We start from the raw sequence: 20,303 nt of genomic DNA, 5'->3' as shown, positions 1-20,303 counted from the left end.
CAGCAGGACTTTGAAGCATGGAAGTAAGACTACAAAGACCACTGGGCACCAGGTCCTCTTGGTAGGAAGTACTAGTTGTTGTACCAAACATTCATGTGCCTCCTGGGGAATCACTCCTTCTAGGGAATATGTGGCTTAATTTGCACATGGGTGGAAGTGGAATAATATTTACTATCAATACAGCGGTTATCAGGGGATTGCTGAGATATTACAGCCAAATAGTTTACTGATTTTAAAAGCAGGTTGTTTAACTGCAGTCTCTTTTTTTTGCATTGCAGTTAGCACGTCTAATAAAACATCAACGTTGCTAGTCTTAGAAATATTTGTAGAATTTTATTCTACCAAATCCAAGTTCCCTGTGCCGCTCTTTGCACAGTGTGTTACCTGTGCTTCCATTCAGACAGCACAATTCCTTGTGTGTGGATTATTTAGGAAACAAAAAAAAAGCGTAGGATGTTTAATACAAATAGGTGAGATGTTTAATAAAGTTTCTGGGCCTGGGAAACCTGTGGAGTTATGGTCTGCTGTATTTAAAATTATATATTATCTGTATAGTTACTGGTGGAAAGGCTGGCCTTGGCATTATTTCTTATATTTTTATTATGCATTGTGAGACGGTTATATTTGGGGCTAGTGTTTGCTGTAAGTAGCTAGTGTATCCTGTAGCTACTAACTTGTGCTGTTTTGGAAGTGATGCTGTTTATAAGGTTGTGTATTGCTTTTACCTACGTCCTACTCCACAGCACCAGAAGGGAAATAACATCCTAAATCTCAAGAGGCTATGATGTGCCCTTTCTCCTTTTGTTAGCCTAATTCATCCCTCCCTCAGCTCAGAGTAAACACTGATACAAAGGTCCAGGAGAACTAGTTGAATTGTGGAGCAAATAGTATTTATATAGCACAGTTTCAAGTGATTTGTAACTCATTTCATGTAATCCCATTTTCTCTGTTCCAGCTGTGATAAAGTGCAGAAATAAGGAATGAGAGGGAATTTGGCCTTTTCACCTCAGAAATAGAAGTACCTTTTCTAGTCTGAACAAAATTCCCATTAATTTATCAATATTACAGTAGCTCTTTGCAGGTGGAAATAGAACAGAGCACTACCATGAAAAAGACGTAGGAAAAATTTCTTGCAGATGAAACATTGGGAGTGAGTAATACCAGTAGAATTCAACTTTATTTATCTTAATTTTAAAAAACAACCTGATAGATGTGCTTCTGATTATTTTTTTTTTTTACATCGTTTTAACCATACTGGTTGAGCATGAAACAAATGGGAGTAGTACGTCACACTGGAGTTCGATACCGTGTTGTAGTACCGTGTGACTGGATTTGCAGTGCGTATGTTTCCTTTTCTAATGTCCTGCTTTGGCACTTACCTAATCAATTACTTCTTGCCAAAAAGAAAACAGCAAACAAACAAAAAATATTAACAGGGAAGAAACCTGGTAATCAGTTTTTAGACTTGAAAATCTAGTAAGCTTTGTTACCCTGCAGTGAAAACTTGTGTTGCTGCAAGCATCTCTGTACTTTGAGTAGGTAAGCAGTTATCTCATACACTCCACTTAAGTGGTCTTGATGAAGTCTGACTTGACTATAAGCAGAAACAGTTGGATCTCTCAGCTCTGTCTTCATCTGCAATTGGTAACAGACTAAATTTTCAGATGCAGAGAACTGTGGACAGATCATAGGGGGGAAGATTTGCTTTAAAAGAGTTGAGAGAAAAGCTTAGCTAAACTGGTTGCTTTATTTTTCAGGTATCAAAGCAAGCCAAAGAATTCCTGGAATATGTTTATGAGGAGCCATTGATTGATATCCAGCAGGAGAATCCCATGTTGTACAAGCATGCTGAGCCTCTGGCAACCGTTGTCCGCCTGAGACAGCAGTTAAAATCTCTCCGAGCCTATCTGTTCAGCTGCAGAGCAGCAGTGGCTGAAGATCTGCGTCGAAGGTAGGAACCACAGACAGCCACAGCACAAGGATGTAGTTCCCTCGTTGTGTTCAGTTTCTCCTTTGTTTTTTTCCCTCACAATCTAGTTTTGAAGGTGTTACCCATTTAGAAAGATGTGCTTGTATCTGACTTTCCTGGGTGGCTGGGTTATCTGCTGCCCAAGAAAATGGTTTTACAGGATCTGAATGTCTTTTCTTGTTGAAAACTATTAACCCAGGGGTCACACATTGTGGTGAGCATCTTTTGCTCTCCCTCAGGCTTCCTGGCTGTGTGTGAGTATTTTCACTCAGGTGTGATATGTCACGTTCCCTGTCATGTCATCGCAGTGTGGTAACCACTGTTGGGACCTTTGAAACACCACACAGTATGGCAAAGCATGAGGGAAGCCTGTCGAGTGCTTCTCCCCTCTTCTGTGATATGATCTCTCTCAAAGGCAGAGGCCGGATGTAGTACCCTGGTATGTAACCCAGCATATGATTTATGTGAGCTCTTGCTCAGCCACTGTCTTTTTCATCCATGATATGGCTGCACTGTTTTGTTTATTGGAAAACAGGTGATCACAGAACAGCAGAAGGAGTTTCATATTGAGATTTCTGCGGTGGAAACAGTAGTTTTATAAAAAGTGAACTTCATTTTAGAAGTGCTGTATCTTAGTCCATTCAGCTGCTGCTGCATTTTCCTAACAAGCTAAAAATGAACAGTCTTAAAACCATCAAACCACAGTTGCGACCATAAAAAAGCCAAGTTACTTCTGTTGTGGATCATCAAAAGAGATGGGGAGGTGTCTCTGCCCATGCCATACTGTGAGACACATGCTACTGACCTGATGGTAAATGCATCTGTAACCATTTTTGTACCCAAAGTCTGTAAGTAAGGGAAGACCACAAATAGGAGAGCCAGTGCTTCGAAATTACGAGCTGCTGAAGGGCAGGAAAGCAGGTGATATCAGTGACTGTATTTTGAGTGTGCTGTTTTAGCTGTGGAGGACCTGAATTCTATGCACTGGAGTCTTTATCCCAGGTGAGGAGTGAGGCCGTCTGCTATTCAGTACATAAGCAATGTCATTGCTTTGATGAACTACATAAGGCAGCTAAGAGAAGGATATAGCAACAAGCTTCTGGAGAGCACTGCTGAGTTCTTGTGTCAGACCCACTTTGTGTTAATAAGTGTTTGTGTCTTACTGCTCGGTTTCTATTATTTGATAGGGCAGCTTACAGCATTTTAAAAATTAAGATTGTTTTTCTTTTATTCTAGAGGATGGTATTATCTTGCAGAGCTGTTTTACTCTTCACCTATAATAACTTTCCTATGCCATCTTCTTCAACTGTAGTAAACCCAAAAGGAGAATAAGAATTGTGAAGGCTGCCATTCAGAAAAAGTGGCAGAAAAGAAATTATGCTTTGTGATTAATGCTGAAGAAAAGAATGCCCTGATTAAAATAGACAGGAGGAGGCACGAGACTAAATGGACTTGGGTAAAAGAATGAAAGAAGAGAGATCAAAGGAGGCCTAAGCAGAGAAATCAATGGACTAGAGACAAAGGGATGAGGGAAAGCCAGGAGAAGGAGATTGAAAGAGGAAGGGATCTTGGGAAGTTTAAGAGTTAATGAAGAAATCAGGACAAAGAGGGAGCCCAAAACCTACCTCCAGAAAGGAGAGATGACAAGTGCTGAGTAAAGAAGAGGAACAGACAAAAACTAGCACAGAAATGTGTGCACGATCTTTTCTTAGGATGGGGAGGAGAGAGAAAAAACTCCCTATATCAAAATGAAACCCCCAGAATGGCAGGAGGGGAAACTGGGAAATACGCTCCAAATGCTCCCTTTTCTTATCTGAGGGTTCCTTCACGCTGTCTCCAATTAAAGTTTTTTGTGGTAGAGAGGAGGTCTCCAGCTCAAGACGGGTTTGCTTTTGTACTGGGGAAGCATCTCCAGTTTGATGGGACTCGTTAAAAGTGCTCTAAAAGCCACTGAAGGAATGTACAAAACACACCTTAGAGTCCAGCTCCTTCTTGGTCTGTGAAGTCTCTCTTCAGGTGGGTTTAATGCTCAGTTAGTCCCTCGGATCTTCTCTAAGAGGTTTGCAGAAATGGAAAGGAAGAAAAAAAGAAAAAATATTTTCCTAGGAGTTGTTTCTTCCTCAGAACTCATCCCAAAGGCTTTGCTTTCTGCAAGTAGTATCACAATGTGCAGACATTCACTACCAATGTGATGGCTTTATAGAGCACAGCTGAAAAGCAAACAAAGAAAATAAGTGACTTAAATTTCCCTTTGGCTCATCACATGGGTATGTTGCAAGAAAAGGAGGAGTTTAAACAATATGGTGAGACAGCATTCCTAAATTTAGTAGTTTCCTAGTTAGAAATGAAAGGCTGGGGGAGAGAATCCAGTTATCTGTTCTGCTCTAAAAACATTCTTTTTCCTTGGTCTTCACCTTAGTATGTGAATGACTATTAATCACAGGAAAGTGAACACAGCATCTTGAAGACCTGTCAGACCCATATAAACAGACTGAAACAAGCTGTTAATATTGCTGTCTAGGGAGAACTAAAAACAGACTGATTAATTGTATTGGCACCTTGCTGCCTTTGGGACACTGATAGAGCCTGCCTTATTAGGGAAAAGCAGATCACTCTGAGGTTTCTTTTATTAATACTACATGTATTATCATCTTTTTTAAATCTGTACCTTGCTCTTGAACCCACATCACAAAATGAAGATGACAATGAGGTTGGAAACGCTTGGTGTCGTCTGGGAAGACAAAACTGTTTACAGTGCCTACAAGTCACTTTTTGTGAAGAATTCCAGATGGCTATAAACCAGGTTAGCTCAGGATCCAGTTGGCTTAAATGTGGAAGTGTTATTAATAATGTTTGGTGTGCATAGATAGGTATTTTGAGAACTTTGAAACTTGGCATCTAGGAGAGAGCACAGGGCTGAACCACATTGTGGACTTTGAAGAAGCAAGTAACCAAGTAGAAAGAAAGGAAGAAGAAAAGGAAGGGAGAAAGGAAAAGAAGCAGAAGAAATCCTGAAAGTATCTAGAAGGCTCACAATAAAAGGTGGTCTTCATCAGTTATAATGATTTGTTCTCACCTATTGCTCCACTGGATTCTGAGATCTTTTTATATTTGCAAAGGAGAAAAAAATGAAGGAACTCAGACTTGGCTGAGAGGAGAAATAAGGCCCTCCACCAGTGCGTATCAGCACTTTTCCTCTGAGATTAGCCACCTGAGACTTTGAGCCTGTTGCTGAGCTCGCTGTTTTACAAGGGATGTTGTTATGCCTAGTTTGCTATGGCTGTCACCTCAGTATTGCAACAAACATAATTTGCCTCAAATGTCTTTACTCAACAAGTTCTCCCTTGTTTTGGTTGCCTTGCTTGTGTGGATGCTGTTCAGGCAGAAACATACAAGACCGAAACCTAGAGCCAACAGAGAAGTAGTACGAGTGAAGCTGTACGGATCCCACCACCACCTGCAGGTTATGGGATGATGAATGAATGGCACAGACAAATGAGGTGGAGTCAATAAAACTGATAGCTGGGAAAGAGCGAGAATATCCAAGTCCATTAAATAATGAGGTTATTCTGTGAAGCCATGCTAATGATGCAAGTTTTTTCTGGTTTTGCTTTCTTCCTTTTATTTTTAGACATAAAACACACTGTGTGTTTATAGCACAGCCTCTTTTCCTCTGTTCTTGTCATGGCTGAAGGCTTTTCAGGCCAAGGAGTTGTTAGAATGATTTTTTGGGAAGTCTTCAGGCCACCTCCATGTCTACTGTAGGGTGTAGGCTAACCCAGGTCAACCTTGGAGCTCTCTTTGGGCTTTCCACTGTCATAGTGATACACCTAAACTAGCAGTTCAGGTGTTGCTAGCCCAGGTATTTTAGGTAGATGGCAGTGACACAAGGTAAATGTTCTGCAGCACATTCCCTTATACATTAGGGCTCGTTAGAGTGCCTTTGCTCTGTAAGTAAATCTTCTGAATGGTGGTGAGAAACTGTATGGAAAATTTTCTCTCTTGTTACTTTTCTCTGTCCGATACCATTTGTCTATCAGCTCTAGGACAGCAATACATCAGTTTTACCCTGCAAAACTCCAGAGCTGGATACATTACTTAGCGTCTTACAGGAGGACCAAATTAGAGCGTGCTGTTGCAGCAGGAGGTTAAAGGTACAGCTCTAGTGCTGAAGACGTGTGGTCCTGGCTGAGCCTGCCGGTCTGTCAGCACGATGCGAAACAAGCCCAAATTCAGTTATGCTGAACAATAGAGTCCTGTCACTTCCTACAGTGAGGCCCTAAACATATCACTTCTGACACAGGAGTAGATTACTTTCAAAATATTTGTGTGGCAATTGGGGAACCTGTCTAAACACATCACAGGAATCCTGATTGATCTTATGCAATCACTATACCACCAAATACCTCATGTATGTGAAGCTGGGGCTATGTCATCTTTTAGACTGAGGACAACAGTAGGTCATTAAGTCATGTCCAGACTGTCAAAGGAGATTGTTTTCTCCATTTTCTTTGCAATGGGTCGTCCATTTGGAGAGTGGAAAATCCCAAAGCAGGGGTACAAACACACAACCTGTGAAAGCAGTAGACTGAAGACAGAAGAAGGCATGAGCAGGAAAGGAGCAGAAGGATGTGGTTTCATAGCACTCGGGACTCTTGATTTAATGGGAAGACCAACAGAAGTAGAAAACTTGTTGTGTGGGTGATTGGAAAGAGGGCAACAGAGAAACTCATTCAAAGAGAGTATCTGGGTATCCTGAGAGGATCCAGTGTTAAGACCAAACAACGCCCCAAAGTGAGGAAAAGTGAGAAAATAAATGCAGAGATGTGTGCACGAGCCATTTGTTGTTTTATGTAGATACTGCATGCGTGTAGTCATTGCAGTAGCTGAAATAAAGCATGCCTGTTGATGGAGCTCTTACACACACACACCTCCCCCCACCTCTTTTCTTCAACTCGTGGTTTTTTTGAAGAAATAACTGTGTATGTGGGGTCCTTGCAAGTTAACATCATGAAAAGCATTTGGCTAAAACTGTAGGAGTTGGAGTTAAGGTGAACTTTGAGTTTTCATTTCAACTAGGGGTAAAAAACTGCGCTGGAGCCACAGGATGTGTGCCAGAGCAGCTAGAGTAGAGGCAGTACTGCTGTCTGGTCAAGCCAAGGGAGGTTAAAAGCACAAATCAGTGCTCTACCATAGTAAGCATCCAGCTGGGGAGCATGCCAAGGTATATAAGTTTTCCAGAGGAGTGGTGGGTCTTTCAGTTCATGTTAGCATTTTCCGGTCTAGGGGCACACATGCATCTCCTTGTCATATAGATCAGTAATATGAGTCACTTTTCAAAATGGTAGTTTCCATTCACCTTTTGAGACTAGATTGCTTAAAAAATACCCATAATGATTTAAAAATAAGTTCCTATTAGATGTGGACACCACATTAAATATGATTTGCACCATTTTTATTGCTGTTTTTTTACATCAGAACTTCCAGCAGCAAACTGCAAGGGTTCAGAAATGCCTGACAAAAACGAAGAGTGTTTTCTCATTCTTAATTTCAAGTTAATTGGGAGATCTAAACTATTTTGATTCCTAAATGAAACTGTGTGCCTCTAATTCTCTGCATCTTGCGTTTAATAACAGCAGTACTTAATTCCTGAGATGATTTGCAGTAATTCTTGTCTTTTGCAATGTTACCATGGCCTTGCTCAAGTAACCACAGAGGAGAGAGAGTTAGTGTACTGCATTTTAGTTGAAAGTTTATATACTGGTTCAGGACTGCTGATGGATGATAAGAGTAACTGTTTTAACATAGGGATGCTCATGGAGTATTTCACAACAACATGAAGCAATACCTTACCTGGATATGCTTGCTAATAAATCTAGCACTTAGTGTGGCCTGAAGATATTGAGGAATGTCTGCTCCCAGAACATAACCAGGACAGTGCTCATACTTCAGAAATGTGAAATGGTTCACAAATGCCATTTTAGCCAAACCCATAGAATTAGAAAAAAAATCTAGTATAATACCACAATAATTAAATAAATAAGTGGGATTTTGTTTTAAATTCGTTAATTTATTTCTACCTTCAGATCACTGGGTTTCACAGGGCCTTGCTTACCCAAGTAACTGTTTTGGCTGTGAAGTTAGGGTCCTCCTCTCCCAGAATACTTCCAGGAGCTGGCATTTCCAAGGAATTACAAAATCAAAAGCCTGAATAAAACTATAAGAATTAGCAACACTGGAAAAATTTCTGCCTTTTCCCCTCACCTCTGATGCTGTTCTCTACCTCAAATTAACAGATTCCATGTCAAATGAATTGCAAGAGAAAACCTAGCAAGAGATATTCTTTACTTTGTGACATATATTTGGGATAACTGGCAATTCCCTGATATCTCTTTGTACTTTTTAAATCAAGTAGTAACTCTGAAAAGTTTGAGTTCCTGTCAGTAGAATTGGATCGTACGCAGGTCCTGCCCGTGTGCTATGCACGCAGATGCAGCTTTTGGTGGTGCACGCTGTGGGGACCTCAGAGGTCTTCTGGCCCCCCTCATCCGGGGCAAACAAAATTTGGGAACAGTAGTAATCAACATGTGCTTGCCTGTCAGCTGCTTTAGTTTCCAGCATGGTGCAGCAGCTTCACAGTAAATTGGTGGTGGTGTAAGCTGCAGCTGCTGGCTGAGGAAATGGACTTGGTACCTGTGGTGCTGTGCCAGCTGTGGGTGTAGCAGCTTCCTGCAGAGGGGTGGAGGGGACGTCTGAGTGGCTGCGTGCTGGACTGGTGCATCTGCGTCTCCTGTGAGTCAGAGCTCAGTCATACCATTCTCAACCTGGTCAAACAAGACACTCCTGGCTGGCACATGAAATCATGGTGCCAGCTTCCTTGCCTCCTCCCGTCCTAGGTTTCAGCAGGCTTTTTGGTACAAAACAGACTTGGTTGTGCCCACCTGCCAGCTAACTTATTTCTTTTGGTTGGGCTGTAAAAAGAAGAGTTCGTGCTGTTTATCACGTTTGTACTTTGTGTTATAGTGTCAGGCTTGGGCAGATTAATTGGTTGTAGCTTTAGCAGAGCTGTCAGGGTATTTAACCCATTGGAGAAAAATTACCTAAGCCGATGATAAACAGGCTTTAAATGCAGAGCAATTACTTAGTGCTAACAAAGCACCATGACTACACACTTCGTCCAAATGCAAAAAGCAAACTCTTATCAGTGGTTCTGTTTGCAGAAGGACACTAAAAGATAACCCTTGTTTGTGCAAATACTTACCTGATAAGATCATCCGAAAGGGAACGGATTAAATTTCTGGTTCTATCTTGCCTGAAGGTTATGCTTCAGATTACAAAGTATCAAATAAAAAAGAATAATAATCACAAACTGAGAATGCTCAGTTCTCTTTTTTGGTTAGATCAAAAGTCGTCTTTTCTGTTTGTGTTGATTGCTTTTGTTTCTAGCACAGAACAATAAAGCAATTTAGAGACCTTTAACCAACAGGACCAATCATTGTTCACAGGAGCTGGCAAAGCCAGAGGGCTGGTTAGCTTTGAACTTGGTTTGTTCCTTGCAGGCTTAACCCTGACTGGTGACCAGGGTTTCCAGAACAGCAATCCTGTGACTCACAACTCTTCTGTTTTGCCTCGATGGTGAAACTGGTCCGGGAGTTTCCAAACTGTGAAAGCTTAGGAGGTGCTTTTAGTGGAGCATGCACTCGGTGCCATTTGCCTCTCAAGGGTCACAGGTCACATTCTGAAGCAGCAGAGGTTTGAGTTTTTATTGTGATGAGTCTTAACATCTTGCGTTTGACCTCTGTCTAGCTCACTCTAGTTGTTTTCTGTGTTAAGATTTGTCTGAAAGGACACTGTTTATTGAATGCTTTTAATTGACCAACTTTAAAAAAAAATCAGTTCATTAGAGTGCATCAGTCAAAAGATTTACAAAACTGACACCTTTTGTTTTGCTTTCAAATAACTTACCAGAGATTTCCCATTTAGCGTTTGTAAAGGACCTTTCTATCAAGGGAAAAATAAAATGCAAGCACATGTTTCAGTCTTTTTGGATCAAAGCCTTATATTAACCCAAGCATGCTCAAAGCTCCATCTCATGCAGAAAGTAAATATGTATTTTCTAGTGAAATGTTTCTAACTGTAGTTGTCTTAATATGGTCTGTGGTCTGTGTCAAATGTTTAGACACGAATGAGGTTCTAGGTTGATCTGGATGCTAACACTATGACATGGTGTTTATGCAGATGGGAGCCCCATCTCACCTGCTGTACTTTGGCTTCCTTTGGCTAATTTAAGTTGCAGTTGACAGGGGAATGAAGATGGCAAAGATGTTACATTCCTACTACTCAAATGAGAGGTAGTGTCTGGGTTGAGAAGCAAGAGGCTCTGCATTAGTCCTGTGTGCCCCCTACTGAAAAAGGCTTTATTATAAAGCCATCACCTCACTAGGCCCAGAGAACCTGTGCAGACCAGCAAGCCGTGGGAAACCAGCCGTGATTCATTTTCTTGCTCACTGGACTACTTGGTCTGTGTAGATTTCCTGCCCCAACTGATTTGCTTGCATTTTATGATGAGGTCTTTTGAAAATGTGTTTTGAGTTTGTTACGTTGTCCCTATAAGGAATGCTGTAAAAGTGGCTGGTGCTTACAGGGTGGCATAATTCCAATTTCTGGCAAGCTTTCTCTAGCATCATTGTTCTGCAGTTTTTTGGTATTTTGATGTCTCTTATGCTCTTTCTGCCCACCCACTAGAGGGTGTCAAAACTGGTCATAAAGAGATGCATTTTTGGGAGGTGGCATCACAAGTTATGTTGAGGTAGCTGTTTAGTTTTGCATTTTCTTTCCAAGTGGGACTAATAGACATTTTCTGGAGGAGATCACAATTCCAGATGTGCAGCACAGCAAGATGTGTTTTTGAAACAGCTGCTCAGTTCACCACAAGTGTAGTGAGGGTGTATCATTTATATTTTAAACGATCAGGGGCTGAGCTGCCTACTTTTAGGCTGTTTCAGTAGTTTAATACTCATGGACCTGTATGCTCTCCACCTTTGGTGACATTTGCAGATGTTGTGGAAGAGTTTTGTACCTCCACATGTATTGAGAACCATACAGGAACTGGTCTGGTTGCTTCATAAGAAATTTTGTAAATGCTGTTGTATGTGTGTGCTCTGGCTGCTCAGCTTTTTACTGTGGCCCACCACAACCAAATTGTGATTTTTCAAGACAATGGAAGGACTGCAAATCTGAAGCTGAACCAGCCTTACTTACTGAGGGTTTTCTAATGCCTCAGTTTCCATAGCAATGGAAATAAGCATTCCTCACTTGAGCGCTAAGTAAGTGCGTGTGTCTATCTGTCTTGCATAAGACTGGGAGGGCAGTGCCTACTTCTTTTCCTGGAAATAGATATGGAAGGGAGGAAGAGTGTTAGATGTTGCAGAGCTGCTGCTGCTGCAAACTAACATATCTCAGGGACAGGTACAGGGAGAGGATGACAGTCACCAGGGCCTGACAAAGGGAGTCCCTCGATCATGAGTTTGCATTTCATCTGCACACATTTTATTAGGAGTTAGAACTTGCAGGAAATAAAATGCAGACCTTGAAGGCAGGGGAACGTGATGTTAGTCATCGATATTAGTCGTTGACAGTTTCTGCCTTATGGCTATTCAGGCTATTTCCTGAAAAAGGAAATCTTTCATTAGCTAATTATTTTCCTCAGCAGTGCTGTAAGGGCATCGGCAAAGAATACATTTCCTGGCAAAGCTTAGTGCCTGCCTGTGTGATCAGGGGAGAAAGAATTTCTTTCATTAAAATTTCCTCATCAATTAGAGGTGAAAAATACTAATGGCTTCAAAATGCTGTTCAGAGTTGACTTCTTAGCAATCAATTTTAGTAAGTCTTCTATGTGCAAATGAGGAATCCCAGTGTCATATGTTGTTTGATACCTGGATTTTGACTGTTTTCTAGTGGTCTTTGACATTATGCCAAGTGTACTATGAAGGTGTGATGCAGCAGAGCCACTGAAACATGTTCATCTCTAGTAGAAGCAGTGGTATAGCCTACAGAACTAAAAGGGGAAAAATGCAGCGTCCCAGTGAGACTGGCAGAGCAGACATGCTTGGTGAGTCAGAAGGAGCAAGGGCACAGTCCTGCTCCAGAAGAGTGCTGTAAGATTGGCAGCGCCCAGTTGTCAGTGCCTTGCTTGCAGGACTCTTCCCCTCGCACCCCAATAAAACTTAGATTTTTTTTCAAAAGTACAAAAGAAGTACGAGACTTTGTACCCCTCACCTTAGCACCAGTGAAAAGTCCTAGTCCCTCCGAGACAGCTTTGAAATCATCAGTTTAAGATAGCTGTGTAAGACAGCTAAGGGAGTGCTTTTGTTATTTCTTAGATTCAGTGTTCTGTTGAAGATTGCAGTTGGTACTGTTATCTGTGCCGAGCTGTGTTTTAGCTCATTATGTTGTCACGGCTTCTCAGATCTCTTCTTTGTGTTCCTATGTACTTTGTCATTAGTGTCATGTCATGATCATGTACGTTCATATCGGCCTTTCAGTCTCTTTGGTTTTTTGAACATCCAGTGGTCTTTCTGTTCACTGTCATTCTGTTCTACCGTTACAAACCAGTCTTTGGCAGAGCTCTGTTCATGCATTTAATAATATCAGGAATTTAGCTTCTGTATTGCCTTAAAGCTACATGATTGTAATGTAGGAACTGAGTTCACATTTTCTTCTCTAAGCACCATGTGGTATAGAATAGTTGCACCTCTTGAGAGAGATTTGGTTGCTTTTTTTGGAAGAGTGATGTGATTTTCCACTCCCCACGGTACCTTAGTATGGTGGTGTATTTGTTCTGTATGGATGGAAAAGAAAGCTGTTTGGCTGGTTGTTTCTCTGCGTGTGCACACAGATAGATATTTTTTTATTAGATGCACTTTTTCCCTTCCTGACATCTTTATGACAGAGAAATAGGTTTTCATAACATTTTCTTGCTAATAACCACTTACCCTTACAAGGTCTGTTTTTCTCTGTAACTTTAACCCAGTTTTTCATTTTATGGCAACTCCCTCTAATTAGAACATCTCTTCTTTGCTCAGGTTTCTGTAATTTAGCTTTGCTGAACAGATCTATCAGTGGATAATCAGTGGTCTTGCCTGAAACCTTGGTTTATATGAGGAAAATACGGCCTTTCTCAAACAAGTCATTATAAAGTCTATACCAATATATATATTTCTGTATGCAAAAGGGAATTTATATCAACCAGCTTTATGTTGGAAGAGCAGTATCTGCATGACATTTTCCCCAGTATAGCTATTTTAGTTACAAAACCATAAATCACAGTTACAGCTTTCTAGCAGACCAGGAATCTTGTACTAAAAACAATAAGAAATGCTTTTAATGTATAGCTTGAGTTACTTGTTTTTATTACTGGGTTAACTGTTTAAAGAAACACCTTCTGTGCTCAGAAAGAGCTTCCAATGGCTGTAAATGTCATGGTACCTGCTCACCTGACAGTTGGAGAATGACGCTGGCACAGCATTCATTCTTATTGTGGCATTGCTGTGCCCATAAGGGATGCTGTAAAAGTAGCTGGTGCTTACAGGGTGATACAATTCCAGTTTCTGACAAGCTCTCTCAGGCATCATTGTTCTGCAGTTTTTATGTGGAGAGAAGGAGTCTCTGAATTTCCCAGTCAAAAAGGCATGACACACATCCATTTTTCTCTCTTTTAGGATCTTTCCCAGAGAGTATCTTCTCCAGCAAATCCATCTTTATTCTCTCGCAGACCTTCAGCAGGTAAGTTTCTTCAATTAATTCTACCTGTTATGAATCAAGCCTGTTCTCATCTCCAGTGCTAATTGTACATTCTCACGTCTAGCTAATAGTAGCATAAATGGCTTTACTTCCAAGCCATCTCTGTGGTTTATAGTTTAACATAAAAATGGATTAACAGAGGCATTAGTTAGGGATGAGAGAGAGAGAAAGCCTAGAGTGTCAGTGTTGAAATGGGGCTGGAGAGTTGCTGAAAAAGAAAAGTGTAGTCTGCAAAGAGAACTTTACTGTGATAGATTTTTTCATCTGATCAATCTAAGGCTTAGCCTACGGGTGACAAGTAGTTGTTTCTTTGCTTGAAAGAATTGTTATTCAAGAATGTGTGAGTTTGTACAGTGCAACATGCTTATTCACAAAGTCTGCTAGGCGTTACCACAGAAGTGGGGGGGAACTACCAGAAAAAAACAAAACCACAAGAACTTCAGCAAGCCTGCTACACAAAGTTTAAAGCATGCAGTTGCTACTATGACAGACAGGACCAAAGAAGAGGCAATATGCCAGCAAACATGTAATTGCACTGATATTGATTGAACTAAGCAAGCACCTTGCAGTACATCTGCCTGAACAGCAGAATTTTATTATGTACTGAATTAAACAAAAGGAAATTGGCAGAAAGACCTGAAAAGAGAGGACAGGGAATCTAAGGTGGATGTGCTGCAGTGCTCAGATGCACAATGGACTAAGCAATGAGGTAAGATGCACTAGCTGACCCAGGCACATCTGTGGTCACACTCTAATGCTGTTGGCAGTGATATGTAAAACACATTATTTTGAGCTTCTTCCACTGATGTTTCCCTCATCTAGTGGTGCCTTTTTTGCAGGATAACAGGTAGGATAGTCAGATCTGGATGTCCAGTTGACACACTTAAGTGGAGGTAGTTCAGATGCCACTCAGAGCTGAAGACTACAGTACTACAAGAAATGTGGCTTTTGTTGAGTGGTGAATCACAGAATGGAAGAGGTTGGAAGGTACCTCTGGAAATCATCCAGTCCAACCCTCCTGCCAGAGCAGGTTCACCTAGAGCAGGTTACACAGGATCGCATCCAGGCAGGTTTGGAGTATCTCCAGAGAAGGAGACTCAACCTCTCTGTGCAGCCTGTTCCAGCACTCTATTACCTTCTAAGTAAAGAAGTTTTTCCTTACATTCAGATGCAACTTCCTGTGTTCCAGTTTGTGCCCATTGGGTACCACTGAAAAGAGTCTGGCCCCATCCTCTTGACACCCACCCTTTAGATATTTCAAAGCATTGATAAGATGTTCTCAGTCTTCTCCAGGCTAAACAGACCCAGGTCTCTCAGCCTTTCCTCACAAGAGAGATGCTACAGTCCTCTAATATCTTTGTAGCCCTCCACTGGGTACTCTCCTGTAGTTTCTTATCTTTCTTTAACTGGGGAGCCCAGAACTGGAAGTCACATAGTAGAACTGTTTCCATGTATAAAATAAAAAGGCCATTCATCTGAGGTCTAAATCTGTTTCCACATCTTTTTCAGCATGTTCTGCTATCTCATCTTTAATAATGAAGCCATGAAAAAGCAAGCTACTTAACTCCAGAGCAGCAATCTCCCTGGTGGGCCTGTCTATTAGCCTCCAGTGCTTTGTAAGCTGCTTAATCAGTTCCTAACATTGGTAGTAGATGTTTTAGAAGCAATCAGCAGCTTATCCAGCACCCTGTGGGAGGGAAGGAGGGTAGAAGTCACAATTCATCCATTGATTTAGCAGTTCCCTTTAGCCTGTTTCTTTGTGTTTGTGTTTGCAAGACACCTTCTCTTCCCTTGAGGGCCCCAGCCCCAAACTTATCATATTCAGAGGCAGTATAATTTGATTACCATTTCTGCTGGGGTGGGTTAAATTGCATTTACCTTTTAATCTAGCTGTATGCTTGTTGTCAGCCTGGAGAGGGTTTTCCACATTTCAGAAGCTCCAAGTTTGAAATCAGATTGCCTGTTTTTGTCTAAGTGGAACCAGAGTGGAACAGGGAAGACGGCCTCATTGAGAAAATTAATCTAACAGCCAGAGAAACACTAATACCCTTACAGCCCCTGCCTCCTCCCTCGTTTGCTCCTTACCACTGCTTTCTCCTTATTGCTCATAATTTTTCACTGGCCTGCAGTTTGGGTGTTTTTTAATCCTAAAAGTTTCCCCTCATTTTGATTCCTCTGCTGCCTATTTCCTCATATCCATGGGCTGCTTTTGCACTGTATCCTGCTGTCATGTAGACTGCATGTGTTTGGGGAATTAACTAAAAGGTTTATTAAAGATTAATGGAAAGATAAGGCATGGTGAGTGAATTAGAAAAGCAGAGAGGGGTAATCTGCAGATATAAGCAACCTTTACCCTGGTTAGTCCCAGCTCAATTCTGATTTGTTTCCCAGCCAAGTTCTCTTTAAACATCCTAGAAAACATAGATTGCTTTCTACCAAGCAGCTGAGTTTCAAAAATGTATTATGAGGGTCTTAGGTGCAAAAAAGTTGAAATGTCTGTTTGCCACTAGATGAAGCAGCATACAATACTATTCTAAAATGAAATGTAATTTAAATCTCTTTTCAAGCTTATCAGAACTCCATGCCTAGACGTTATGGATGTGACAGAGTACATACTCGACCTATCTGATAGTCTGGGGATGGTTGTAACTTGGATCTGTTTGGACAGGGCTCTACTGGGGGAGACCTTAACTGTGAAGTTGAAAGCAGAGTGGAACAAATTTAAACAAAATGTCCTTAATTTGGAAACTCACCAAATTGTGGTGAGGTAGTGGTTTTACTTGTACTTTTACTCATTAACTCATGCTTGTATTGCAGATGCGAGTAGGCCTGACCTTTAACCAAAGAGGCAGCGAGTGATGGCCTTTATCTGTATGTGCATGTCTATTTAAAATTAACACAAACACACGCATGTACACCAGCAAGGTTTCACTGCAGACCAGGGCCCTAGGGATGACATTGAAGTTTACAGCAAGTCTGTCTGTGGGCATTCCCATGGGGAACCTATTCGTGGGACCCTCTTGTCGTTGTCATTGGAGATGTTAGCAGGAGGCATAACTAATGAGGTGCATTCAGATTTAACAAGCAGAAACACAAAGTGTGACAGCTCTCCCATTCTGCCCCATTGGCTACACTTGCTTTCCTTTCCAACCCTTCCTGGCATCATCTACCCAGCGTCGCCCATAACACCACTGCACCTCTATTATCTGGTTTATCCAGGGTTATTCAATGAAAGGTTTAAAGAGGAAGACTTGCCGTTGTTAGGAAGCAAGTATTTACTCCTGAAATTGCTGTTTTTAGCAGGCATATTTCACTGAAAAAATGGATTACTCTTCTTTCTGTGCAGTATAGACCCTTATGGTGCAGTCACAGTCCAGGGTAGCATCACCCTAAGCCTACTGGAAGTGTGAACTCTGTTTTCTGCTGCCATTACTAATGAATGTATCACTGGTTTTCTGGAGATGTGGACACACTTCATGCAAACTGGAGTTAAAAAACATTCATTGTTTTGTGACTATTATGGGGCTGCTTTTGGTGAGACTGACAGTTTTTACTCTGTTAAACGTTGATTTGGACAGAAGCTGACTCAGGCAAGACTTTTGCATTTCTTAGAAAAAGTAATTCTTGCTACTTATACTAGATGCCATATTAAAGGGAGCTTTTAATGTGAAAGATGAGGTGACTATTGTGATGAGATCAGAATTAAGGTGCTTAATCCCCACAGAGTTAACTAAGGTCTTGCTTGTTTTTGAAGACTTGTTTACATGGGAACACTCGGGAAGAAAAATGAAGTGACAAAGCATGGGAATTTAAAATTATGAATTACATTGAATCACTGTGTAAATACTGTTACTCAAAATATAAGTGTTTTTCATTTGATTTATCTTCATTTAGTTTGGAAGCAAAGTGAGTTAAATTACGTTAAGACAATTTTCCTTCTGAATGTGTATGTCCATACAGGGATTTAATGTAGTATAATTTACCCATTTTAACATTCTAGATAGACTAATCTGTTAAAATTTAATTAAAACATCCATTTACTTCAGATCAACTCACCGGACATTCTACCTGTAGATGAACCTGCAAACAATGTGAAGAACAGTGGAGAGAAAGGATGAACAGGAGAACCATATTCTAACAATAATATAGCATAGGTCATATGGTGAATATGATTCGTATAAAAATCTGTAATGGAAATGCTTCTTTGCAGAACACACAGTGAGCATGAGGAACTTAATGCCGCTGTAATATTACAAAGGGCGGAAGTTTATCATCTTAGAGAGGATTAAGTATCCATAATGAGAATGTCCACAGTTACACTACATAAAATAAAGAGATTATAAGGATTCAGAATAGACACATTATTTACTGAGGGGATTAGCAAGATGTCTTCCCTATTGACAAGACGGATCAATTCTTTCATCTTCCTCTGACGCATACAGTACTGATTACAGCATCTGATAGGGTTTGGACTAGGTGAACAGTTGATCTAGCAGAAGCATTCCCAGTATGAAAATCTTAATGTTTCTGTTCAAGATTTTGTGCATATAAGGTTCTCTAACAAAAATATGGGGAATAAAAATGAACTTAAATGAAACATAAGTTCCACCTAATTTGAGCCTAGTATATTGTTAGATCAGGATTAGGAAGCCTTAGAAGGACAAATCACTTGTTAGGTCTCATTCACCTTTCCAGGCTTTTAACCCATGCTGTACATTGATCACTTCTTCTTTTCCAATGGCAAATTTGGGTCCTCTCTGTATTTGCCTAGACTGAGATGGAAGAAGAGATTGGAAATGCTCTTTTTAGCTTGTGCAATCCTTTGGATTGATTTAGACAGGTTTCATGTCCCAACAATAGCAAAGACTGCAAGGAGATATGGGTTTAATTTTTTTTTTCTCTTGCTGTTTTTTTAGAAGTAAAACATCTTTTCTGACCACTCTGTCTTCATACAGTTGCTGAGAAATGCTCAGCTTAGATTTATGACGTACAGCCTGATGACTTCCCAGCCCATCAGTGACAGTGTCCTTGCCCAGCAATTTCTTTTTATTCACGTGTAAAAAGGGTGGGATGTGACATCTAACCCACATGCCTGTGCTGGTGAAAGTCAGTAGTGTGCTTGTGACTATATTGATTAACAAAACTGGGTTTTGACTGACATACTTTGGGCTTTCTCTAGTTTGAGAAGTGTTACTGGGATAGGTGAAGGACAAGCACCCCCCACCCCACCACCTGCTATTAACAGATACAGCTGTACCTGTAAAAGCATTAGTGCAAACTCAGTTGTATCAAGGAGAAAATCTGTTGACATTTGTTTCATTCAGTGATTCACTATAAGCTGTATCAGCTTATACTTTTATTTACCAAAGAGGTTTACGCATGTAACTGTACCAGCAGATCCTGTTAAGTTTAGGCAAGCCTTTTTTTTGCTTGAGGGGCAGGTGGTGGCAAATGAGAAGGAGAATTAAGTTTTTGGCAGGCCTAGCCATTCTGAGATGGCTGAAGATTATTCTGTCACGGTTCTCTGCAAGAGTTCACTGTCCTCAGCAAGGGCAGCAAAATGCCAAGCACATCTGTGCCATAGTCCAGAGCTCAGCACCATAGTGAAAACACTGATTTACATCCCCAGCCTCCCAAGCAAGGGTTGACACAGCATGTGTGACAGATATGCAAGTCCTGCAGTGCGTTACTACCAGTATTCAGCCGACTGCAGGTGGGAAGACCTTGCTTAGAGTAGAGCTGGTTTAAAACAGCGGTGGGTTTTAACTCATCTGTCAGGTACAGCCTCTGCTCTTAAATATTTGGTAGGAGGTAGACAGAAACAGATGGTTGGGGGGGGTGGGGGGGTGAGAGGCATATGTATTGTTGGTTTGTACAGTGGGCCAGTTCTCATCCTAAGGCACGTGAGGTCTGGACTCTCTTCCCAACTCCACTGCAGGCTTTCTCTGACACACAGGAGAAGTAATTTCTAATAGGATTAAGGTAAAATGGGTCCCAGTTTAAAATAGGCATCTTAAACATAATTACATTCAAAAGAGAGAAACCAGCACTTTGGAGAGGTAGTCTGCCTGACGTATTTTAAATATGTAGTGCAATTTAAATACATTAAGATTTTGAGACACTGAAATGATTTTGTACTTGAACTATGTAAACATGCATCTTGGACCATAATGCCTTAATGCTAATAGCGATCTTTATGTCTTTCCTTTAGACCTGTGCCTGTATGGCTGTGGTAACTGTGTTAGCAGAAGAATATAAAAATAGTTTTAGGATAGGGAAACCACACAGTATACACTTACATAAATATTAAAAGGTCTGATACCAAACCAGCAATTAAACAGCTTGTGTACTTACCTGTGGCTATGGCTCCTTTATCACTCATTTCTGTCCTTCCCTGGAGTTTGCGAGCACTGAGCTACCTTTCTGCAGAACAGGAAGATTCAGGTGAGCTGATAATCCAGGTGTGTGTGTAATTCACCAAAGTGCTGACAGCTCTGCTTACAATTAGTGGTAATGGCAGTGATGTTACTGG

The 20,303-nt window shown here is 40.9% G+C and overlaps 1 protein-coding gene across 1 annotated transcript in view; it reads left to right on the top strand.

Annotated features, from left to right (window-relative positions):
* The window catches only part of PLEKHM3 (pleckstrin homology domain containing, family M, member 3), a 73,510-nt gene that overhangs the window by 29,408 nt on the left and 23,799 nt on the right, over window positions 1-20,303 (top strand). The window contains exons 4-5 of the mRNA XM_010187283.1: window positions 1,758-1,951; window positions 13,690-13,753. Of these exons, the coding sequence (XP_010185585.1) occupies window positions 1,758-1,951; window positions 13,690-13,753 (258 nt within the window). The remainder of the gene's footprint in view (window positions 1-1,757; window positions 1,952-13,689; window positions 13,754-20,303) is intronic.

Source organism: Mesitornis unicolor, unplaced genomic scaffold, assembly GCF_000695765.1.
Source record: "Mesitornis unicolor isolate BGI_N332 unplaced genomic scaffold, ASM69576v1 scaffold8136, whole genome shotgun sequence".
Taxonomy (NCBI): domain Eukaryota; kingdom Metazoa; phylum Chordata; class Aves; order Mesitornithiformes; family Mesitornithidae; genus Mesitornis; species Mesitornis unicolor.
The sequence above is the reverse complement of the archived record's forward strand: the minus strand, read 5'-3'. Positions and strand labels throughout refer to the sequence as shown.